The sequence below is a fragment of the Ochotona curzoniae genome, unplaced genomic scaffold (genome assembly GCF_017591425.1).
Source record: "Ochotona curzoniae isolate NIBS_2020 unplaced genomic scaffold, NIBS_Ocur_1.0 contig_43, whole genome shotgun sequence".
In the NCBI taxonomy this organism is placed as follows: Eukaryota; Metazoa; Chordata; class Mammalia; order Lagomorpha; family Ochotonidae; genus Ochotona; species Ochotona curzoniae.
In genome coordinates this window covers 10,047,698-10,073,837 of record NW_024466218.1, presented here as the reverse complement: position 1 = coordinate 10,073,837, position 26,140 = coordinate 10,047,698, and the positions used below count along the sequence as shown (strand labels likewise).

At 38.7% G+C, this 26,140-nt stretch overlaps 1 protein-coding gene across 6 annotated transcripts in view; it reads left to right on the top strand.

Moving 5' to 3' along the window:
- NOL4 (nucleolar protein 4) overlaps positions 1-26,140 on the top strand; it is a 264,078-nt gene that overhangs the window by 48,168 nt on the left and 189,770 nt on the right. For 5 of the 6 annotated variants that reach the window (XM_040984706.1, XM_040984711.1, XM_040984710.1 and 2 more), the window contains one exon: positions 18,616-18,765. In XM_040984706.1, the coding sequence (XP_040840640.1) occupies positions 18,616-18,765 (150 nt within the window). Of the gene's footprint in view, positions 1-18,615; positions 18,766-19,634; positions 19,698-26,140 lie in introns of all 6 variants that reach the window. The other variant, XM_040984709.1, reaches the window with a different exon arrangement.

Here is a 26,140-nt window from a genome sequence, read left to right as displayed (position 1 = left end):
CTCTCTCCTGCTGAGAGGCTGCAGAGAGCAGCGCTATGGACCCTCCCGAAAACCCTGATCACTTGTAGCCTGTGCATGAGCCACCTTCTAGGGCTCTTGATCTTCCCTTCCCGAATGCCCAGGGAAGGACAGAGAAGAGGGGAGGGTCCCTGGGTTCTAGTCCTCGGACATCATCCTGGAGAACCCCCCCGAGGCTGGTGGAGAGAGTTAGTTAACCTAGATGTGAGGAATTGAGAAGGAAACCTCCGTCAGTAAGGACCACTCCTAAGAGGCCACCTGGCCCTTGCTTCCCCAAGGGATGGGTGAGGGTGGGGCGTTTGACCCCCAGCGGCTCCAAGTCCCTGGAAGGTCAAACGCACAAAGGGTGAGACCACAGCTCCCAGGCCTCTCAGGGAGAGGCAGAGCGAGAAGGCAGCGATGACGCCCACGCTGCCAACCCGCTCCAGGTGCCCCGCGGGGGAGCAGCGCGTCTCCGGTTCCTCTGAGAGCCCCAAATGGCACAGGCCTGTATAAAGGGAACTCAGATTTCATCCAGGCCCCAGCCACTCTGGGCACTGGGGGTGGGGAGCATCCGCGGAAAACGGCCTTGGCTTTCCACCCCCGACGGTTGCCTTGGCAACCATGAGGTTTGAGGCGGATGGTCCCAAGGCTGGTGCGCGGCTCCCTCTGGAGGAGCGCGAAGCCAGCCTGGAGGTCCTGGGAGGCCAGAGGAGGACTTGCGGGGTGGAGGCCCGTTTTCCCTAGGCGCTCCCTCCAGCGTTGCCATGGAGACCGCCAGGGCAACCTCACCTGTACCCACTGCTGCAGCTGCGGGAGAAGAAACAGCAAGCCAAGCCCTCTTTTGCCCTAGCTTCTCTTCCAGGAACAAACAGCAGCTGCCACAGCTTCCCTCTCACAAACAGGAAATGAGGGCAGCTGTCCGGAATTTCTCCCTGCTCCTCCAACATGTCTTTCTTTATTTGGCTTTCCACGTGGAATTTTACATCTTCGATAATAAATGATCTAAGGCACATACTGTCAGCTACATTTCCTCTATTAAGAGATAGCCTGTTTTATTCCACAATGCACGGGCCTTGATCGGGTTTGAGTATTAAAAGAAGGATATTTTAAAAAGTATTTTTTATTTCTTTTATTCCAAAAGAAACAGCATGACCTATATGTTAGATATGGGAAATCTCCATGGGAAATCTCCATTGTTCGTTAGTAAAATATGGATAACATTTGTAGGAATACCCTCTTGCTGCTAAGCGCTGCGGAAAGAACCACACATTCCTAATTGAGTGGTATCAGGCTGTATGCGGTGTAGAGTGGAAAAGTGGGTCGTTTAGACTCCCCTTCCCTCTTTATTGCCAGTTCCATATGCCAATTCAGTGCTAAAATCTCTTTTCTGGGCTCTATTCCATCGATGTTTGAAAGCAGTTTTTGGCTTTGCAAGGATGGGGTGGTGGTGATTATTTCAGCATGGCTCTGTCTTTGAACTCAGGCTGGGGGTGAAATTAAATACTCCAGACTACTTGTACTCAGCTCAGGTGCAAAATTTAGTGCTTGGGTGCATCTCTACTGACTACCGACATGAATGCATTTAGCAAAAGGACTCTGATTAGAGCAAGTTGAGGCATCTGTGATCCTGAATTGGCAGCCATACCCTGGCAGGCTCTGAACTGCTGTTGGTCATAACCCTTTGCTTCTCAAATCCTTTTCCTATTTAATGTGTATGTGGTGCAGCTTTCATTTTTTCTCTTCTTCTTCTTCTTCTTCTTTTTTTTTTTTTTTGTGAAAGCACCCTAGTAGCTTTTGCTTCTGATAAGCAGTTTTCTTACTTGGTACTGTGAGTTTAAATAGAGCACCCTTTTCAATGGCCTTTGCTATTCCCTCATTAGAAAATCTTAACAATGCAAAATAACTGTTTCTTTCCCAAAGCTGTTAGGGGATTACTGATTGATTTTTGTTTTGCCACACTTACTGTGTCATAGGACTGGCTAAAGTCATTACAGAGATTTTAATATAGTCCAAGTCCGGGGCAATGCTATACATTTGAAACATGTTTCACTCTGTTGTCATTATACAGGGTTGTTTCTTTTCTCCGTACTCACCAAGATTTCTTAAACATTAAATCTAATGTCTCCTTTTGTTTTCATCACAGTTAGCCTCTTGTAAGAATTTGATCCTCTTGAAGTAATCTCATTTTCCTTGAAAATTTTTACCTGACTTCTCTTAGAAGGCTCCTTCTTGTCACATTTTCTTATAATATTTGTTTATTGTTTATTGGCTTATTCTTTTTTAATTAGAAAGGCAAAATTGGAGATATGACAGAAACCAAGAAATCTCCCATCTGCAGGTTCGTTCCCCCAAGTTCCTACAATAGCCAGATCTTGACCAAGCTGAAACCAGGAGGCTGCACTCCGTCCAAGTCTCCCATGTGGGTATCAAAGACTCCAGTACTTGGGCCATCACCTGCCAGGTCCTGTGGTGTGCCTTTGCAGGAAGCTGGACTTGGAAGTAGTTGAAGCAGATTGATCAGCATCCTGATCAGTGCACAATGCAACTGCTACACCACATGCCACCGCTCCTTTTTCTTTGTTCTTTCTTGCCATTGCAACATTCTCTTCTTTTTGTTCCCATTCTGCATATTTTCATTGCTTTCTCTTTAGCCTTCTTCATTGATTTTCTAGATCTGTGTGACATTGTGCAAACTTCTCTATCTGCTCCTGTTCCCTACTTCTGAGCTAATGATGGATGTTTCTATACATTTTCCTAGTTATCTGAAATTCACAGAGCCCCTCAGTGAATTATGTTCCTATCAAAATGTTTCTTTTTTTTTAAGATTTAGTTTTTATTTTTATTGGAGCTGGATGGGAAGCGGGGCCGGCGGGATTAGAACCGGCGCCCATATCGGATCCCAGGCGTGCAAGGCGAGGACCTTAACCACTGCGCCATCGCGCCAGACCCCAAAATGTTTCTTTCCCTCTCATATTCCATTCCCAATGAATGATCTCAATGTGCCTCTACTTAACCAATATCAGAGTCCTTTATTGATTTGTGAATTTATCTCATCAGATTTTCTTATCAATGCTTACAAATGCCGGGAAGAATTTGATGAACCTAATTCTTGTGGGAAAGAGAAAAATGTACATTTCCAACTTAGCAATAAATTGTCAGCTTTTGATCAAAGTCTATTGTAGAAGTGTGATTAAGAATAAGTGGAGAGGGGCCTGGCGCGGTGGCGCAGTGATTAAGGTCCTTGTCTTGCACGCCCGGGATCCCATATGGGCGCTGGTTCTATCCCGGCAGCCCTGCTTCCCTTCCAGCTCCCTGCCTGTGGCCCGGGAAAGCAGTCGAGGACAGCCCAAAGCTTTGGGAGCCTGCACCCGCGTGGGAGATCCGGAAGAGGCTCCTGGCTTCGGATCGGCATAGCATCGACCGTTGTGCTCACTTGGGGAGTGAATCAGTGGATGGAAGACCTTCCTCTCTGTCTCTCCTCTCTGTATATCCGCCTTTCCAATAAAAAAATAATAAAAATAAATCTTTAAAAAAAAAAAGAATAAGTGGAGAGGAGCGTATTTGACATTTGGCAGGTTCTATTTAGTACATGGTAGTGATGGGAAAGAAGGAACCAGACTTCTCAGGGGCTGAAGAGAGAACAGGGTACAGAGCCAACAGTAGTTGTAAACATCCTCTTAGGGTGCCTCAAGCCCCTTGTGTGGCTGTAACAAAGTGTTGGGTAGTCTTCAAAGAAGAGAAATTGATTTCTTGCAGCTTCCAAGGATGGGTATCCAGGATCATGTCACTAGAGTTTGGTGTTTGGAGAGGGTGACACACACTCTGGAGAAACTAGGGGAGATTATGTGTCCACACCTGACCAAAGATGGAAGGGGAAAAGGAATCAGCTTCTTCTGGTCAAGTCCCTTTATAAGGGAAGCTAATTCCATTTGAGAGGGAGGAGCCCTCAAGGTGAAATGACTTTCTAAGGGCCTGTTTTCCAATAATGTCACGTTGGCTACACTTGAATTTCGGAGAGACACATTCAAACTATAGCAGAAGAGGAAACCCCTCCCCTTTTTGTCTAAGAACTGACATAAACATTAGAGTGAGTGGCAATAAATTGAAAGGGGGTATGGTGAGGATGGAAAGACAGGCAGGGGGCAGATGTAGGGAGACTTACTGTTTCCTATATGGTGTTTAGACATTATCCTAGGTTCAATAAGAAGCCACTATCTGGTTTTAATAACCATGGCATGAGCTGTTCTGTATACGTTTTTAAGTCATTTGCCTGCAGGTTTAAGAATAAATTGGAAGGGGTAATGGTTTGGAAGTAGGGACGAAACTAGACTTTGAAAGTTCCATTGGTGGCAAGCATGCAAGATGAAGAGGGAGATAAGGAACAAATACCAGTGGTCTTTTTGCTTGGCACCCAATGATGTGTGCAATCTCATTTTTGTGCTTGAGAGGACTTCATGCTGCACAGGATTTTTCATATGCCAAGTTCTTACCTCTAGATACTAATTATTATGATTATTTTTCATGACTGTAGCAATCAATGTAAATGTATACTGTCAGAGAAGGCGAAAGTAGAGTGGTGCTTAAGAAAGCAAACTCCCAAATTAATATTCCTTGGCTCAAGTTCATGCTCCATGAGGTACTAGCTATGTCATTTTGAGCATATGGATAGTAATATAAATTGTATTCTAGGCTTTACAAAGATTAAATAATGTCTATAACAGACTGATTCATACATTATAGTATTAAATTATATGTCTTCAATAAATATTAGGTGATGATGATGGTGTTGATGACAATAACACAAACTTGATAACTGAGTTTGAAAAGCATCTTAAGCTTTTTTTTTTATTATTTGAAACTAGAGAGAGAATGTGCATGAGAGAGCAAGAGGAGAGAGAGAGAGAGAAGAGACCTCTCATCCACTTTCACTACTTAAATGCCAGTGACAGCCAAAAGCTGGGCCAGGCCAAAGGCTGGACTGGGAACTCAGTCTAGGTTTCACATGTGACAAGAGCCCAGGGCCCAAGCACTTAGCCATCACCTATTGCCTGGGAAGAACTAGAATTCAGTGCAGGTGTGCATTGGGATGAGCTAGAATAGAATGCAGATCCAGGACTTGAAGTCAGGCACTGGGTATAGAATGAAATGATCTCAAGCAGCTTTTTACTTTTTTTATTTGTGTGTGAATGTGTGTGTGTGTGTGTGTGAGGGGGGGGGAGAGAAAGAGAGACATAAAGCAAGTGATCTGTCTTCTTCAAACCACTGATGCAGTGAAACCTGGAGTGGAAGTCTGGAGCCTGAAATTCCATCATGCTTCCTGTGTGAGTGGCAGATACCCAAATATACCAGCCTTCTTCACTGTTTTTTCCCCCTGATTTCAGCACACAGCTGGTTAGAAGCTGGTTATTTGAGACTTGAACTGGCATTCTGATATGGGATGCAGTGCCACAGGTAGTGGTTTAACTCTGAGCAACAGTGCCAGCGCTCAAGGGTCGTCTTAACTGCTGTGCTAAATACTGAACCCTGAAGAACATTTCTTTTAGTTGTTTCCTGGTTTTTTGTTGTTGTTGTTGTTGACAGCAGAGTCTTCTGCAAGTTGTACAGCTACTCCTTCCACTGCTGCTATTTGGTCTTCAGGTTCTCCCCGTGCTGTTTAGCCCACAGTGCATGGTGTGGGTCTTCTTGGGCTGTGATTCCCTGGGAGGGTATTTCTTACCCTTGCAGAATTTCCAGAGGTTTTCTTTCTAGGTCTAGTTAAGGAGGTTGCAAACGCAGGAGATCGGATTTGCAGACAGCTCAGGTCTGGTAAAGCTTGTACGCAGCGCCACCTGTCATTTTGGCAACACAATGGAGACAGCTTCCACTTTCAGATCTTCCAGTTTCCCAGCAGCTCTTCTTTTTTCTTTTTGCCTCCAAGATTGGAAGGTCCATGGTCTTGATCTTGGCCACAAGGCTGAGGGAGAAACAGCCTGAAACATTTTAATGTAAACATCTTGAGGATATTTTGTGCCCTTTCTTCATACTGTATCTGTTAACACTAACAGAATATGCTGACTAGGGTGGGAAAAACTTGGAGCAACTTCACTTTAGGAAAGCATTAACTATTTATTATTTTTAAAACGTGTTTCTTTTAAATGTATGCTATATAATTTTGTTTTTCCCTATTAAAATCATTTGAAAGTAAATGTCTATTAGCCATTTGAATTTGTTCTTTTGAAAAATGTCTGTTCATTTCCTTTGCCCATTTTCTTTGCAGGGTTGTTTGTTTTGTTGTCATTGAGTTTCTGAAACTCTTTGTAAATCCTTGGCATTAGTCCCCTATTGGTTGTGTAGTGTGCAAAGATTTTCTCCTATTCCATTGGTTACTTATTCACTTTATTGATTGTCTCCTTTGCTGTAGAGAAACTTCTTAGTTTGATGTAGTCCCATTTGTTTATTTCGACTTTGACTGCCTGTACAAATTATCTTGGAGAGTGTTTCCTATGTTTTCCTGTGATAGTTTTATCATTTCTGGGTGCAGATTTATTTCCTTGATCCATTTAGAGCTGATATTTTTTTTAATAAGGTGGCAGGTGAGAGTCTGCTTATCTCTGCAGGCTGCTATGTAATTGTCCCAAAAGCGTTTGTTGAAGAGACCAGACTTTTCCCCTGGATTATTTTCCATTCTTTTGTTGAAGATTAGTTGGCTGTCCATATGTGGGCTCTTTCTGCAGTTTCTCTTCTGTTCCATTTATCTTCCTTTCTGTTTCTGTACCAGTACCAGGCTGTTTGGATGACCACTGCTCTGTAGTATGTCTTGAGGTCTTAAACTGTGATTCCTCAAGCTTGAGTTTTATTCTTCAGGATAGCTTTGGCTCTTTGTGGTCTCTTGTGTTTCCAGATGAACTTTTGCATCATCTTTTCTATTGCAGGGAAGAATGTTGTTGGGATTTTTATTGGGATTGCGTTGAACCGGTATATTTTGGTAATACAGACAAGGAAATTTTCAAAAGAACAAATTCTAAAGGCTAGTAAAGATATGAAAAACATGTTCAGGCTCCCTGGCTATCAAGAAAATACAAGTGAAAACCATTTGAGGTTCCACCTAACTCCAGTGAGATTAGCCTACATTTAGAACCTGCTGGTGTGGAGGTGGGGTTGAAGTTACTCTTCTTCACCGTTGGTGGGAGTGTAGGCTAGTACAGCCTGCATGGAAGTCAGCATAGAGAACACTAAGAGAACTGAAAATTTGCCTGCCGTATGATGCAACTGTCCCACTCCTGGGAATATATACAAAAGAAATGAAATCTGCATGTGAGAAAGGGATCTGTAATCCTGTGTCACAGCAGCACAATCTACAATAGCAAAGGCATGGAAACAAACCGGATAGTCATGAAAAGAGGAGTGGATAAACTGTGGTACAGGTACTCCATCGAGTACTACTCTGCTTACTCAGCTATTTAAAAAATGAGCAACAAAATGGTCCCATTTATAGACCGTTATGCTCAGTGAAATAAACCAATCCCAAATGGACAGATTTCATATGTTCTCTCGGAATAAAGGTGACCTTAATGTAAAATACAAGATCAGTAGCCCATTCAATACTATTTGTGATGCATCTCAGAAGTTTTGATATTTTTGTTTTTATTTTTCATTCAAAAAAAGTTTTGGTTTATCTTATTAATTTCCTCACTGACTCACAGGTTACAAAATAACATTGTTTGTGAGGAAGGTCTTTGATTTTCTTTTTTATTTCTTCAGCAGCACATTAGTCATTCAGTAGCACGTTATTTAATTTCATGGCATTGTAAATTTTTGAACTTTCTGTTGTTCATTTTGTTCTATGGCTTTTCATTTAGGGGGACGTGTAGTAACTGTGCAGTAGAGACTATCACATACGGATGTGAAGATACAATGCAGTGTGCATCTCTCCTTCCAAGTCAAAGATGAACTCCCAGAGAAATTGTTGAATGTGTTTTGACAATAGGATGCTGGACTGTCTGCCACTGTCCATGCCTATAATGTCAGGATACACATACATAGCAGAATTACAGACATATGACTGCTTTTGAAGGACTTACACTATTGTAATGATATGGGGAAGATCAGGGGAGTGGGGACTTGGGGAAGGGGAAAAGTGGAAAGGAAATGGAGCCTATCAAGTGTGTTATGGAAGTATAAAATAAATAAATTTTTAAAAAAGAAAATATATGAACATGAAATTGTTGATAATGGCAAGGGTGATAACATGGCTGTAAATTAGAAAAAAACTGGGTCTTGCTGGACTCAGTGAGCCTACGAATTGCAAACTGAGTAATAAATGCTCCAAGTAATTCCAAAGCTCATTTTCTCAAGTTTCTAAATTGGCTAATTTTGACTACTTTGTTGTATTGAGTAATCACTGTATGTCATTTTGATTTACCACTCATAATTTTCCAACTCAGTTCTCAATGTTTCTGCATATAAGTAGTTAAATGAGTTGATATTTTATAAAATATCTTTGTCTATATATATTATAGTGCATACTATATATACTACATATAGTATATTTATACTATATATATTAACATTTTGATTAACAGCTCTCTTACTAACTTTCAGATATTCATGGAAGATGTATTTCTTAAAATATCAAACTATTCTTATTCAGTTTTATTCAGAAACTTAAAAAGCTGTTCACTGAGTACAACACATTGGTCATGGACTCCTATCTAGGAAATAAAGAGTGGTCATCAATAAGTAAAAGGCAGGCCACAGAATTAAAACTGAGAAGTTTTCAACAGGAAGGGGTAACCAGATACCACTGGGAGAATGATTACAATGAAAGGGATTGACATTCTTAGGTGTTAGTGAAAATCCTAAGCTTGTAAAATGTTCATGAACTGCTACAAAGACAATGAACTGAGTCATCTCAGAGACAAAAGCTGTTCAGTTTAATCTGTATATATTGAACATAATTATATTGCATGAAATAATTCTCCTCCTTGAGCATATATTCACAATTAATCAGTGATGCATTAAAATCATGGAAGAAACTGTGACAGTATTATTATTTCTAATATCTGGGAAGTGGAAAAAACTAACATTTACTTGATCATGATTAAATTAGGCATATTCTATGCAGCAACAAAATGATAAAATACTGTTGTATACTACAACATTTATAAATCTTCCACACATCATGACGTAACAAAATAGGCAGTGCTGAGAAGTGAGGGCGGCAGTCATCTTTGTGGAGATATGAGATCAGAAATCGGGAAGGGACTTGTGGAAGTCTATGGGGTACTGCCGATTCTGATTGACCTGAGTGATGCTTTTGTAACTGTGTTATTTTGCATAAATTCATGAAGGTATACACTTGGAATTTGTGCATTGTTATCTCCAAGCTGTATTTCAAGTTAAAACTTTTTAAAAAAGACTTTCCACTGAATGTTGCATTAGATCATTCACTTCAGATTGTCATTGTCTCCCCCAAATCAGCTTTTCTCTTCCCTTTCTAGTGACTTTCACCTGTGTCTTCAAAAGATTTATTTATTTCTATTGAAAGGCAGAGATACAGAGAAGAGACAGAGAGATCTTCTGTCCGATCTTCTGTCCCAAGCAGCTGCAACGGATGGAGCTGAGCTGATTTGTTCCGGTGCTGCTTCCTGAGGAGACTGTCTTTTTCTCTGTTGCATTTCTTTTTGCATCTTTGCCTCTTTCTTTGTCAGTCATCCACTGGTGCATTATGTTAGTCTATTTCTGGGTTCTCTATTCTGTGCTATTGATTGTTGTATTGCTTTGTTGTTTCATTTCCCAATATCACACTGTCTTGATTATTGAGATTATACTGTGAGCTTTCAAGTCAACTAGCATCAGTCCTCTGTCTTTAGTTTTCTGTGACGTTGAGCTGGCCGCTCTAGATGCCCTTTACTTCACACACACACACACACACACGCTTTATTTTTTTTTTTTGGAAAGTCAGATATACAGAGAGGAGGAAAGACAGAAAAATGACTAGAGCTGAACTGAGCTGAGCTGACCCAAAGCCAGGAGCCAGGATCTTTTTTGGGACTCTCGTGTGGTTGTAGGGTCTCAAGGCCTTGGGCCATTGTGCTTTCCCAGGTCACAAACAGAGAGCTGAATGGGAAACGGGGCCACCAGGACACGAACCAGCACTTATATGGGATCCAACACATACGAGGCAAGGACTTTAGTCGCTAGGATACCATGCTGGGCCCTGTACCATATTTTAAACGAACTGTCATCAGCACGGCATCTCTTTATCTCATGTATGTGGAAAATGGAAGGAAAGATACGTATTATCTATAGCAAAGTAGCAAATAACATTTGTTGAGTGCTTATTAAATTCTAGGTAAAATTCAGTTAATCCTCACAAAAAGCCAAATAGATGAATGTTACAGCTATCTTCATATTTCAGATGAGTAAACCAAAACCCAGAGAGATATGAGGAAGTTCCTCCACGGCATATTAGGTCATGAATTATGGAACATGATAGATTGCCTGAAAGCAGTCTAATGCAGTATCACTCCCAGTGAATACAGGGTGCAATAACTTCCTGGAAAGAAACTCCTTAACAGGATTGTAGCAAAGCAGATTATACTTCAGACATTTCCTGGGCATTTATTGTGTAACAGCATTGTTTTCTGTGTTACATTTTCAGAATTATCACCAGTAATCATCTCGTAATGAAACCATTGTACAGTGTATCTTATAGTTAGAATAAAATACAATAGTACATTGAAATGCAATAGCAGTTTTCTTCCTTTTTTTAAGATTATTTTTATTGGAAAGTCAGATACACAGAGAGGAAAGATAGAGAGTGTCTGTCTCGGTAGCAGTAGCTGAGCCAATGCGAAGCCAGGAGCCAGGAGCCTCCTCTGGGTTTCCCAAGTGGGTGCAGGGTCCCAAGGCTTTGGGCTGTCCTCTATTGCTTTCCCAGGCCACAAGAAGGGAGCTGGATGGGAAATGGGGCAGCTGGCGTCCAAACCAGTGCCCATCTGGGATCCCAGTGTGTGCAAGAAGAGGACTTTAGCTACTAGGCTATGGCTATGTGTCTGGCCCAATAGTAGGGGTTTTTTTTAGGGATTTGCTTAATTAGAACTAATCAGGATAAACATTGTCTGAAAAATGAAAAATTATGACAGATATGAAATCACATATCATTCAACTAAAAATAGGAAATTGTGATAACAAAGTTTGGATAGAGATCTTCCTTATATAGAGATGTCACATGATAAATCTTGTGAAACTATTTCAGTTCTGATCAACTGAGAAATGGTAAATCATTTTCTGTTCTAGACTTTCCTTTCTTGCTTGTATTTAATCAAAAATTTCTAATCTTTGATCACATATACCATAAATTTACAACTCCCAGAATTTTCATAAAATGCCTGACAGTTTTTGTTGCTGGGATTATAACTAATGAAGATGACTTCCTAACTCTGAAGGCAATTTTTCTCCTTTTTAAAATTTTTAAAATTTATGTAAGAGGAAAAAATTTCAAGTATTTCATATATGCAGTTTTCTTTTATCTTTAAGACTTACTTATTTTTATTAAAAGGCAGATATACAGAGAGGAGGAGAGACAGCGAGGAAGATCTTCTGTCCTTTGATTCATTCCCCAAGTGGCCAAAATAGCCAGTGCTGAGTTGATCGGAAGCCAGGGGCCTCTTCTGGATCTCATATGTGGGTGCAGGAACCCAAGACTTTGGGCCGTCCTCTACTGCTTTCCCAGACCACACGCAGGGAGCTGATGGGAAACTGGGCTGCTGGGATTAGAACCGGCGCCCATATGGGATCCTGACACATTGAAGGCAAGAATCCCGCGCCAGATCCCTTATATGCTGTTTTCAAAGTATAATGAAGCATGCTTTAAAAAAAGGTTTTCAACCTTTCTTTCCAAACATACTTTTCCATTCCAGGTTAATGGACACCATATGTCTTTTGGCCTACTCTTTGATTTTTGTTTTAAAGTTACTGTAAATATTGGCATCTCTCAATAACATTTTTATTTGGTTTGCCTTGGTTCCTAGCCTCAAAGATATAAAACAGAATTTATTGCTGTTTTATTGTAACAAATATACCTGTTAAGACAAAATGGAAAATGATGCAATTTTTAGATTGAGCTCCCCAAAATGGTAACCAAAAGAGGTAGATAGCTCAGACGGTCCAGTCTGACAAGTAAAGCTTATTTTGCATCTGAACATATGGCAAAGCAGCTTCCCAGTCTCTTTGAGATGACAGAAATTGGCTTCCCAGCAACTGGACTTCTGTTCGTGAGGATGAAGATTCTAGCTAAATAATTGTGTTTTCTGATAATGTTCAAACTAATAGACTTGGACCAATGCTGTTTTATTGGATACATACATCATCAATTTGGGGAAGCAGCAAATTTAATTTTGCATGATTTTTATAAACAAATTGTAAATACCAAGTTAATAAATTTGTATAGATTTGCTTTATACGAAAGTTGTTGTTTTTTTTAAGTTTAGGTTGAAATCCTTTCTTTTTGCTTTGTGCTGGGATTACCTTATACTGCTTTTTATCTGCTTGACGTGTAACTTCTTCAAAATTCCGTAAGATAAGTTGTTTGAAAACAAATAGTAACTCACACAATAGTTTTGAAAGATTTATTTTATTTTATTGGAATATGCAAATATACAGAGAAGAGGAGAGACAGAGAGGAAGATCTTTTGTTCCCTGATTCACTCCCCAAGTGGCTGCAACAGCAGCAGTAGCTGAACAAGTCTGAAGCCAGAAGCCCAGAGCCTCTTTCAGGTCTCCCATGCCAGTGTGGAGTTCCAAGACCTTAGACCGTCCTCACCTGCTTTCCCCAGGCCACAAGCAGGGAGCTGGTTGGGAAGTGGGGCTGTCAGGATTCAAACCGGCACCCATATGGGATCCTGGTGCATGCAAGGCAAGGACTTCAGCCATTAGGCTACAGCACCAGGCCCAGATTTTAAGTAAAACTTTCTGGAAATCAGTAATAGTGTATTATTTTATGTGTGTTAAGAGTAAATTTCTTCATTGCATAAAATACATGTTTTTTGTAGTGGAAAGTTTCTTGTAAAGCATTTTTTTTTTTAGCCAGATGTGGTTTAGGTTTTTTTTTTTTTTGCTTTTAATTTGAAGATACAATGAAATATTCATGAACAATGCATATAACTAAAAAGACAAAGAAGAACTCTACCCGTATTTTAAATGAATTTACCTTTCAATTCCTCTTTTGCACAAAGTCTGTGAAATACCTTCATATTTCAGTGAAGTAAAGCCAAATGGCATTTTTTCCTTGTTCAAAAAGAGAACTCAGGGCTTCATATGATTGCTTTGATAACGAGCTGGAAGAATGGAACACACTCACACAAGTGTCTATCTGTTTGATTGAACCTCCACAAATGTTAGTGCAAATGGCATTACTTAGAGATGATTTCTGTAACTTCTTGTACTTGAAATTCTTAAGCATGAAATTGTTGAAAATTTATTTCACTAAGACCTTTTCTTTATGATAATTTTATTTGTTGTATATAAATTGGCAGCCAGTCACAATACTTTCACTTCCAAATGTTCCACTAAAGTTAGTCTGCATGACAGTTACAACTTTGTGATGATGATGGCTCATCAGTTAGGGTCTTTGCTAAAAACGTAACTGATTAAGGAAAAGTGATAAATATTTTCATCCATTGATTCCTAGATAGCACCTGTGCCTTATAAGCCTGGATTTGAATTTGGTCGCATGGGGCTAGGTCTCTGGATGCTCTGGGTGGCTTTTGTCAGCAGTGGACCGTGGAAAGACTCTCAACCCTCAACAAGACCAACAGTGTCTCAAAACTGCCGAGACCACTCACGTGACACTCTTGGAGCGTTCTTCCCCACATCAGAATCTATAGAATGGCTTCAGGTGGCTGTCCCCTCTCCCCAGGTGCTAATGTTGTTTAAGAGTGGGGGCCCCTTCCCTGCCATAGCCTGCCATGCAGATACGGGAGAAAGAAAGAAAAAAAAAATGAAACGTTTGTCTCACCCACCTTCCTTCTGTAAATGCTGGATAGACATGAAGAATTGCATGCGGGGTTCCTAGTGTAAATGGCATTGTGCTTCTATTACAATGCTGTCAGTATCTCAAAGCAGGACATCTTCTTGCTTCTGGTGGTGAATTTATTTCCTCACTGGAATACTGTTGGAAATTAGCTGAAAACACAGAAGTTTATTGGTGAAATAACAATTCAGTTTTATGTATAAATTGATATTTACATGTATACAATTGATCTATATATAAATTTTCAGGCCAATGGCATACAAGAAAATCTGTTAAACCTTGAAATTAAGATATACGTGGACTCAATGTTTCTTCCTCTATAATGTTTTAAGTGACATTGATGATTAACTTATACATACTTCAGTAAAATGTGATATGTTGAGATGTGTAGATTATATAATAAATTTTTTAATATAGCAAATCAAGTGATATAGCTCCTTAAAATCTACTTTGTATGCTCAGATGATTTTGAAAGCATAAGAGAAGGAAGTAGACAAAATATGTATGTAACATTGTTTATGTTCATCTTGTCTTTTTTAGTGCTCTTTTTTTCTACATCTGAATTTCTGATATGGTCTGGTGTCATTTCTTTACTCCAAAATCCAGTTGAGTTTTATTTTGTTATTGAACAGTACATGACCCTTTTGCATACTATACTAATAGAGCAATTATTTATGGGTTGTTTTATACAAATGCCTGTTAAATAATTGAAATCAAAGGATAGGCATACAGTCTTTAGATAATTATATTATACTTATGTCTATTGGAGCCCTATGTATTTTTGCATAGATTTGAATTATGTGGTATCATTTACTTTTGCACTGAAGAACTTTCCTTATTAAGTATTAAAGCTGTTTTTACTAGCATAGAGTACCCTCAGTTTTTAAAATCTGTGAATTTGCTCCATTAACCTTAATTTGTTTAATTTTTATATGTATGATTCATACTTACCAATTTAAATACATCATCCCATTGCCTTCTGACCTCTATTGTTTCTTTGGGTAACTTAATGTTGGTCTTACTGGATTCTTTTTTTGCATTAAAAGTCATTTATCCCAGATTTTTGTCATTGTCTTAATCATTTAATATTTCTTCTTTTTTAGTGAGTTATGCTCATCAAATCTTAAGCTCCAAGACTGAATGTGTATCTTCTGAGTGTCCTAATTACTCCTTTGTCTTTTGTAATGAATGTGTGCTTATATTGTATGTACAACTTCTAAAGACGTATTTGCATTTCAATAGTAAAATGTGAAATGTACTTGAAGCATAATTGAGGATAAGCAGGTACACCTGAGGAGAGAAGGATAGGTCCTTTCCTTTTGGCAGCATATGTAACATGAGTATCACCTTGGTTAGCACTGACTTCTGATTTCTTAAAATAATGTTGACTATTAGCCGATGATTGTGAGGCATCCCTAACCTATGCCCCTTTAACCTAGGATGTACCTCCTACAATCTAGCACTTATAGTTGGTTGACTATTAATCACCAATAATAACAACCCTAATTCCTAAAACTTGTAAATATTATCATGTGTGGGGAAAGGGTGATTGTAGAAGGGAATAAATTAAGAGTATTGAGGGGCTTAATCTTGGATTCTCTTTCTGGGTCCTACATGTTAGCAGACAAACTGGAATGGAGAGAGGAGTTTTTAATATAGCATGTGGCCATCTCAAGAGGTGAACAGTGGCTTAAAGACTGCGACAAACACCCACCCAACAGCAGAATGGCTGACGGTACCACACAGATTTCATAACTGAGACAAGAAAGATAAGGTTTTGTGCATGTTTTTATTGGTGTGTAATGTTTGACTTTGGATTCCTGGCCTCAGATAGGGAGATATTCTCAGAGGGGATAAGAGAATAGGCCAGGAAGAGAATATCTGAAAATGATACTTTAGAGTCACTATCCTTTAAGCTGCAACAATTTTCTAGGCTGGTTTTGTTTGGTACAGCTTATTTATAGACTCACTCCATACAGGTGTTGTAGCACAGGCAATGAGGTCTTTTCCGGGGTTCCATAGTTGCCTTGAGATGTGAGGGGTGGGAGAAGTATCAGAAGCTCAAGGAGTTACAAAATGTGTAATAGGTTATTAGTGAAGGAGGATTTCAACTTAAGAAGTGCATTAACCAGCTCGACCTTCAGACCAGAGACGGTCTCCCCAAGAAACTGTTGAAGTTATCTGGACAATTAGATGCTGGATTCTTTGCCTGGTATATGCTTGCAATGAAAGAATCTCAACTGAATTTGATCTGTAATACTGCAACAAGGTGGAGGATTCCACCATGGGGGGAGGATCTGGGGAGGGGTTGGGGGAATCCCAGAGCCTATGAAACTGTGTCACATAATGCAATTAATTAATTGAAAAAAAAAAGAACAAGAAAAAAATGGCACATCTTTGTGGGATTGCCATCGGATGTCTCCATACATGAATATACTGAGTAATATCCAATCATGGTAAACGTGTAAGTTGTTTCAATATGATGGAATCATATGATGGAAGCACTCAAAGTTCTTTTTTGTAGCAGTTTTTTTTTTATTCATATGAAGAGAACAGATTTTTATACATTCCACACATTCCACAATTACAGTTCCCAAAAGACAACTACACCTCGCTTCACTCTTTTGGTCCCCCTGCCAGATGCAATATATTACAATAAGCTACAGTTCCCTCCTGTGCAATAGTGCACTGGAGGTTTTTTTACTCCCTTCTAACTATAGCTTAATATATGTTAATATATGCCCTATTATCCCCACTTCCTTCCCTTCTCCAGCCTCTGGAAACTGCTGTCATACTTTCGACTTCTACGCAATCATTGCTTTTATCTTGCACATATAAGGGAGATCGTGGGGCACTTTTGTTTCTGTTCCTGTCACTTTACATATAATATAAAGAACTCCCATTCCATCCACGGTGTTGGAAATGGCAAGAATTCACAGATTTTATGATAGAATAGCATTCCATTGTATTGTTATCTACTCATCAATTGGTGGACATAAAGATAGTTTATATATCTTGGCTATTTTAAGTAGCACTGTACTAAACTTGGTGGTGCAGATGTCTCAGAGTGATAAGATATGTACCCAGTTGTACAATTGCTGGATCGTATAGCAGTTCTAACATAAGCTTTTTAAGTTGGTTGCTTTATTCTGCTGTTGGCTTTCTTCGCCATGGGGGAGCTCCTAGTTTCATGAAATCCAACTCATCTCTTTTGTCTCTACCTACTATGCTTGAGGGATCTGACTCCATGTATGGAAAGGTCTCCTCTACTTTTTATTCCTGCAGTTTAAAACGTTTGGGCCTTACATTTAGGTATTTAATTCATTTTGACTTGAGTTTTGTGTGTAGTGAGAGATGCAAGGGTGTCCTAGTTTCATTCTCCTGTCCCTGGATGTCTACTTTCCCCACTCATTGACAGGACTTTCGTGTTACTCTGTGTGTTCTTAGTGCCAACCGAAAAAGTCCACTGAGTGTAGATGCATGAGTTTACTTTTATGGTCTCTATTTCATTACATGGGTCTGTGTGTCTTTGTGTCTGTATTTAAGCAAACATATACTTGTAATAGATTTGTAGCTTTGTCATACGGTTGAAATTCAGATAGTAAAATGTTTATTACATCACTCTTTTTATTCAGGATTGTTTTGACTATTCAGATTTTCTGTGATACCACACAATTTTTGTAGTATTTTTAATGTTTTTGATAATTATATGTATTTGAATGTATTTGTATTTGAATTTAGTAGTATTGGTGTATTTAATACTTCTGATCCATGAACCTGGAATGTCTTTCCATTTCTGCATGTTCTCTAAGCTTTCACAAGCGTTTTTTTTTTTTTAAGCTATTATTGCATCTATTTGGTAAAATTAATTTTTAAATTAATTGCTAGAGGGCTTTTTGTAGCTCTTGGAAATTGGCTTGATTTTTTTTTTATTCAGTGTCCTATTGGTGCATGACAACACTACTAACATTTTGTAAATGTTATTAATTTTAAAGAGTTACAGAGAGAAAGAGAATGAGAAAGGCGAGACAAAGAGACATTCAATCTGTTGATTTTCTTAAATGGCTACCATGACCAGGGCTGAACAGACAAAGCCAGCAGCCAAGAGTTTCATCCAGGCTACATGGGTAGCTGGAGTTTACCACTTGGGCCATCCTCTGCTGCATTATCCAGGCCACTAACCAGGGAGCTGCATCGTAAACTGAGTTGCTGGGATATGAACTGGTGCCCATATGGGATGCGAACACACAGGCAGCAGCTTTACCCATTCTGCTACAATTCCAGCCCCAACACAACAAGTTGTATTCGTTGACTTGGTAGTTCGCAACTTTGATGAATTTATATGTGAATATTAATACTTTTTGTTTGGTGAAGTCATTCACAATAAAGAATTCATGGGTAAACAAGACATTCTATTAACTATGGCAAGTGTCTTAAAGTTCTACATATAAGAAACATAGAAAGTGGCAGATATCTACTTTTGAAATGTCCTATCTAGCTGACCGGGTTCACATATTACAGTTCCATGTCATGTGGTTAAATGTAAATTATCTTATTAAACCTGTGAGCTTATTTTATTTTACCTACTTTTTTTTTTCCAGGATGGCGTGGGCGTAGATGAGAAGCTGTCTTTACGACGGGTCGCTGTGGTGGAAGATTTCTTTGACATTATCTATTCGATGCATGTGGAAACTGGGCCAAATGGAGAGCAAATCCGGAAACATGCTGGGCAAAAGAGAACTTACAAAGCAGTAAGTTTTAAAGAAAGAAAAGAAAAAAACATGCACTTTGAAATGTGGTTTTACGTATGCTTGTTGGAATGAATTGTTATTTAAAATATTCTATCTTATGACTATTTTTATTATATGTTCTTTAGCCTATCGTATACTGATGAAACTGGTCTCTAGAATTCTCATTTTATTTAAATATATATATGTATATATAAAGTGATAGCTAAAAACAGAAATGGGATGATACATTTGAATTATGTATTCAGTTTATGATAATATATGCATTATGAACTGGAAGAATTAGAATTCTGTGCTACTACTGCTGTCTCAGCATTTCTTACATTTCAAATCAAAGTAATATGTTTAGATATTTTATATTTTACATTTGTGGTCATATATATAAGAAAATGTTTTGTATTTTTGTCATGTCACTTTGTATTGAATGCATTTATGCTAAAGGCTATATAATTCTTAATTTTCCAGAATAGATATTAACATATTATATTTATACCTTTAATGCCCTTGAACATTTTAAAATGGAAATATATGATAAATTTATTGTAAATTATATTAAAAGCAGATTTAATTTCTGATAGATATTTAAATATATATTGTCAAAGGACTATATATTATTTCTAAGTTTCAAATTATAGCTACAGCTTGATATAGATACTTTTTTTGCTTACTTAAAAACTATGAAATCATAGTATAGATATTTTGTATTTTCTAGGAAAATTCAGGAATAAATTATTCTTTTCGAATATGAACAAAATGTACATCAGAAGTACTTTATCAACAACCGATAATATCCTTTTTTAGATTCTTACTGAATTTTGCTTTTGGCTACCTTGATCTTAATTGTTTTCAGCTCTATTGATACAAAATATCAGTCTGGATCCATTTTTTTTTCAGATACAGAAAAATGTGTGAAATGCTCAAAGTTTCAAATACAGGTACATATGTTTGAAAATTAGCTACTGAGCATAAGAAATAGCTTCTTTTCCATAACTATTTTTTGCTATATTGCCAGGTTCATATTGAATCTTTGTAGTTGCATAATAACCCCTAATACATGTCGTATTTATCCTTCCTTCTCTACGGTTTTGTTTCTTGGCTGTTTCCAAATTGCATGGTTTGTGGGCAGGCACTATTGTAAGTTTCCTTACATAATTCTGCCACATAAACTTTCTTTTGACTTAAACATTCCTGGAGACATTCTTGTCATGACTAATGATAATGACTTTGCTCTGGAGATACTGTTATGTAGACTAATATATTACTCAACATGCTACTTTGTCTCCTACGCCGGGGTCGTACCTCTGGACAGTAATAGGGGAAAAATACGTTGACCTACTAATATCACTAACTGTGTACTCTTATGATAATGAATTTTCATGAAATAGCTACCTGAGCTTGATAGGACTTTGTAAGGTAGGAATACCTAAGTTCAATTAAGTGAAATGAAAAACAAACAAAACCTGGAAGCAAAGCAAATAAAAATCAGGTGGCTTCACTGTCCGTAAGGGTGTGTCAGCCAATTCTGTTTAGGTGCCAAAAGCAATGAAAGACAATTCCAAGTTGGAAATGCATTTATCAGAGATCCTTATTCAAGTGACAACAAGAGCCAATGACAGACTCGGATATCCCAGTTTGTGGTTTTGCAAGTGAAAAATAGAGGAATTGACCCATTGCCATTATGCATATTTAATGTTTGCAATAAATTGATAAACATGTTTCCTATGTTTATGATTTTGTATTGGCATTGTGAGAAAATTTCTGCATTTTAGATTGCACTTTAACCGCATAGCAGAATCTAAAATGTCATCCCATCCCTTTTGAAAATGTCCCGTTTGTAGATTCTACTCAAGTTTATTTTTTATTCCACATTTAAAATCTTAACCACTTTTTCCTAATGTCCTGAAAACTCTTTGTCCTTCTGCCCTCTGGTATCTCCCAATTGAGTCCTAATTAGGAAACATTTCCATTTTATGAAGTAATAATTCATTGTAGATTTTTTTTTTAAAAGTGCTGCAATGCCAGTAAGGCTGTGCACATGACTCTACAATGAATTTAATAACGTTAAAGATGAATATAAATGTTCATTTAATGGGGCATAAAACTAAAATGCAATTTGAAATGCAATGGTTTAAGGCTATTAGAGTCATAGCTTGTTGGGCCAAAGTTTAGTTCTCAGTAGAAAGGCTAGGATTATAGGAATAACTAGTTACCTATTGTAATTATAATGGTTCCCTTTAAGATATTTTTCTTCTAACACATTAGTTTAAAGAGCATGCATGATTATATTTATTGACCTTCTTTTTCTCTCCTTTCTTCCATGGCCAAGAAACCATACTTGTACAACTAATCATTAAAGCGTATCATATTGTCTTAACAATATTATCTGTAGATTTAGTAGTCATTTTATTTACTTTGCCTTTTTTGCCAATATTCTATGTTTTCACTCTGCAGGAATTGGTGGTCTTTTAATATTGGATTAACTTTTGAATGCTATTTGATTTTATCTATCTGCAGTATATCATTCCTTGAAATATCTAGGCTTTATACAGCTTAAATTTTATTGTATTTTGACTTGACTAAAGATAAAAATGAAGGTATACTACTATTTAATGGTTCTTGAAAATCCACATAAAATGACACATTTTAGGAATATGTAAAGGCAATCATAATTTATGGAATCATTATTACATTTAATATCTTTAAGGTCTTTTGCTGCATTTATATCTTCTTAGGTATATAATAGTACATACATATACATATATAGACATATGTGTGTATGTATGTGTATTCTATATACTGTTACTGGTGCATTGACTATTTCTCCTTGATTACAGTCAACTCTCGATTATCTGTACTAGCAGCATGGAGAAGGTGTGGACAATTAATGTATTACTTGTATCTCAACTGGAAGGTATATTTTTTTACTGAAAATTGAGCATAGATACGTTTAGCAAGTTGGAAAGTCATTTCAGAACCAGCGATATAACATTATAAAAATAATTCAGGATGTTGTCATGTCCTTTTCCTTAACTCTTCTCGGCTTCTGGCACAACTCCACCTCCAGTGGCTAGAATGCTGTCTTCTGATTGTCCTTTATTGCTAATTTTTCATGACAATCTAAGTAAAACTGTCTTTTCAGAAATATATATGTATAGTGAATCAGAGTCAAAGGGCTGAATTTCCAAAGTTCTTTCTTGCTACATGTAAAGTAAGCGTCTGCAGGGGCAGAGGGGGCAAAGTCAGCGTTATCATCCTGCAGAACAGCCAGCACTTGGATGTGCACATCACACACGCACAACTTGGAGTTTGATATTGGAAAGTTACATGTATTACTCATATACAGAGCTCTCAGTAATTACATTCATTTAATTTAAAGTCAAGAACATATGCCAGAGCTGAAAGAAAACAGGCTGGACGCCAATCAACTACAGCTTCAAACCCCACATCTAGTACTCATTTCCTATCTGTTCCACTTTGGGCAAATTATTCCCTCTTTTGTTTTTCAGACAGGATTATGATACAGGGAGTGATAAAATGATTGAGCTAAGATAAGTCAAGAATTTGTGGTATGGTAGACTTGTGCTGGATGTTATTTTTCTTTTCTCTGATCCCTACTGGAGTCCTAGATAGACGGACTAGCAGGAATTTAGAATAGATCTGTCAGAGAAATCAAAGCTAAACTTCCAAGTGAAGTTTATGAGAACTGTATTATCATTTCATGTGCTTTTCCAAAGTTTAATACATTTCAAAACAGGTTCAAAAATGTTATTGCCATTACTAAAACATATTAAATTATATTTTTAGAGAATTGTCAGTTTGTCTAAATAATGTTAAAGATCCATCTTTTTTAAAACAAAACTTATTTTATCTTTATTGGTAAGTTAGATATACAGAGAGGAAGATCTTCCGTCCAATGATTCACTCCCCAAGCTGCCACAACAGCCAGAACTGTACCCGGGAGCCTGGAGCCTCTTCCAGGTGTCCCATCAGGTACAGGGTTCCACAGCTTTGGGCCATCCTCAACTGCTTTCCCAAGTCGCAAGCAGGGAGCTGGATGGGAAGCAGGGCCATCAGGATAAAATCTGGCGCCCATATGGGATCCCGGCACATGCAGGGTAAGGACTTTAGCCGCAGAGCTACCACGCCGGGCCCAAGAAAATATTCTTATATATAGTATTCTACAGTCCCACTCTGAAAATGAATAAGGAAAAGTTCTTATGGTATCATATACCTGTAAATTTGAGATTTTGGGGTAGATTTTTAGCATTCCATATTGGTACCTGGATTTGAATGTAGAGTGAATCTTGAATGCCAGCTTCATTTTAATGCACACCTCTGGAGACAGTGGTTAAAGGCTCAAACAGTTGGGTCCCTGACATGCATGTGGGAGACCCAGATAGATAACCTGGCCCTTGGTTTCAGCCCAGCCCCACCTGGTCATAGCTGTTAAGAGAAATAGGAAAGTGACCAACCAAGGGATGATCTCTGCATGATTTATCTGTCAAACAAATTTAAAAAATCAAATACATTGCATCATTTTACCTTTGCTGTTTTCATAAGTATAAACAAGCTTAACATCTTTACGGCTACATAGGACATTTCAACTTGCACCCATCACTGCTAGTTTGTTATGGAAAAATTCCATAATTCTTCTCAATTTATAATGAGACTAAGGAACCAAATTCATAGCCATTGTGGCATGAAAATAGTGCTAAACTAAAATTCGCAAGTTCCAAAGTATTTAACCTCTTTTGAGCTTAGACCACCGTTTACTTAGAGCTAAAATCTGCAGGCTATATTTCAGTTTTCTTCAAGGTCTGAAGGAATGATAACAATGACAATAGAATGTATGCAACCAAATGTTCTTCCTGGGGATAAAATGGAAGCAGTAAACACATTGAGCAAATCAATTGGCATAAGAAAAATTCAAATATAGGGCCTATATTCTGTTTTGTAAAAGCAGACTGATAGGATAAGCATGAGTAAGGTATGAGGTTTGTGTTTCAACTCAGGATAATTAGTCTCTCAATTGCCTTCCTGGTAGTATTATTTTAAAGATAGTAACCGTCGGGGTGGGCATTGTGGTACAGATTGCTAAGCTTCTGCTTGTGATGCCATCACACCATGTTGCTGCATGTCCTGGTTGTTATGCTCTCTGTCCAACTTCCTGCTCATGTGCCGGGAGAGACAGCACAAGATGGCTGAGGGCTAGGGGACGGGCCACCATTGTGGAGACGAGGCTAGGGGTTCTTGACTCGTGACTTCAGTGTGGTCCAGACCTGAATGCTGGAGACATCTGGGGCAGAACCAGGGGTTGGGATATCCCTCCATTTGCCTCTTTCACTCAAATACTCTGCCTTTAATCAATCAATCAATAGTACAGAAGGAGGGGCATATAATAACTAATAATACCAGCCAGCTTTACCAACTTGCTTTTGGTTGCTAGCAGTTTTGCAGTAATCTACCCAGATGACGATCAGACAGTTCCCCATATTAGAATGTGCTTTGGAATAGCAGTGTGGAAGATGTGGCTGTACTTCCATCGCACTTACTCCTGATGTGACTGCTGAGTGTGCTGTAGACTGCGTGTGTTTAATTCTTGCTTTTCTTCTGCACACTTACGATAAGCATAACTGACATGAGCTTCCATATTGCCTGACTTGGAGTCGTGAGTCTGAGAAGGGGACTTGACTGAGAATTTGGTGTATTTTACAGCATTGAAATGGAAGGTTATTTGTATATTTCTGTGATTGATGCCAAGATGGCAGTCCCCACCTCCACCCCAAATATCTCCTGGCCCTATCACAGTGCCTCCGGTTTTACAGTTACAATTTAATCTATTTGGATCGATCCCTTTGCTCCACTATATTTTTACAAGAAATTAAAGTGTCTTTGGACAAGAGAAGTTAGGGAATGAATTAGGCTGTCAGTAGTCATTGGCATTGTATGTGATCTGTAAAAAAAAAAATCATTGTATGTAATCATTAAAAAAATTGTTTCTGTCTCTGACCTGTAGTTGAGTGAAGGGGTGATATAACATCTGTGTGAGACATGGCGTGAACAGATCTGCTGACCTCCTCATGAGCATTGGTTCTGCAGGTGCTTCTGCATGGGTCCTTATGGGCATTGTGCTGAATAGCCTTTGGCACATGTTTCATAGCTAGAAATGGAGAACTAGGGGGGGTCATCCAGCTGAGGTTGAAAAGTCTAACAACCTCCCTTGGAAACCCTCATCTGCTAAGAAGATGGGTATTAGTCTCTTGGCCAATATTCTTAAAAGGTGAAAAAGTATTATTTTTAAGTAAATGGGAAGTATTCAGTTAAAAACTATAAAATTGAATATATTTCCCAAGATAGGCATGACTCACAATTAGAGTATCAAAATGCAGGGAGCCTGTGCCTGTGGTAGATTCAGTGACAGGTCAGGTGGTTTGTGAAGTCAAGCGATATGGGAGAAGTAATTCCCCATGGCTTAGGCCTTGCTTTTATGTCTATAAGCTAGCTTCTTTGACCTGATGTAAAAAGAAAATCAAAACAAAATAATATGGTAAACAAATGTAGACCTTTTTGGTTTTTATCCAGTTGACATTGTTTTTGTTTTATTCTAACTAGAGCTCTCTACCTGAACAACTGTCCTGGAAGTCCAGCAAAGAAAAGAAAAACACTTCAGCTGAAGTCGTCTAAATGCAAATTTCTTTGGAAGATCTTTTCCAGTATTGAGCTTATTAATAATAACAGTGTCATATAATAAAACAGTTATGCAGAAATACATTCTTAAGGACTTACTTATCTATCTGAAAGACAGAGTTTCGCAGAGTCACAAGGAGACCTCTTCCTTTCACTGGTTAGCTCTCCAGGTGATCCCAGTGGCCCGAGCTGGGCTGGCATGCAGCTGGGAGCCTGGAGCTTCCCTCAAGTGTCCTATGTGGGTGCAGAACCCCATGGCCTTGAGCTAAACTCTGCTGCCTTCCCAGGCAGAGTAGTATGGAGCTGGGTCAGAAGTGGAGTAGGTTGGACTCAAACCACACCATATGGGATGCTGGAGCAGCAGAGAGCGGCTTTACCAGCTACACCATAATGCTGCCCCCCCATGCAGATTTTAAAAAGATTTATTTATTTTTATTGGAGAATCAGATACAGAGAGGAGAGACAGAGGAAGAACTTCCTTCTGTTGATTCACTCCACAAGTGGCTGCAGTGGCTAGAGCTGAGCCGATCCTAAGCCAGGTGCCTGGAGCCTCTTCCAGGTCTCCCATGCAGGTGCAGGGTCCCAAGGCTTTGAGCTGTGCTTGACTGCCTTCCCAGGTCACAAGCAGGGAGCTGGATGGGAAGCAGGGCCACCAAGTCATGAAACGGTCCCCATATGGGATCCTGATACA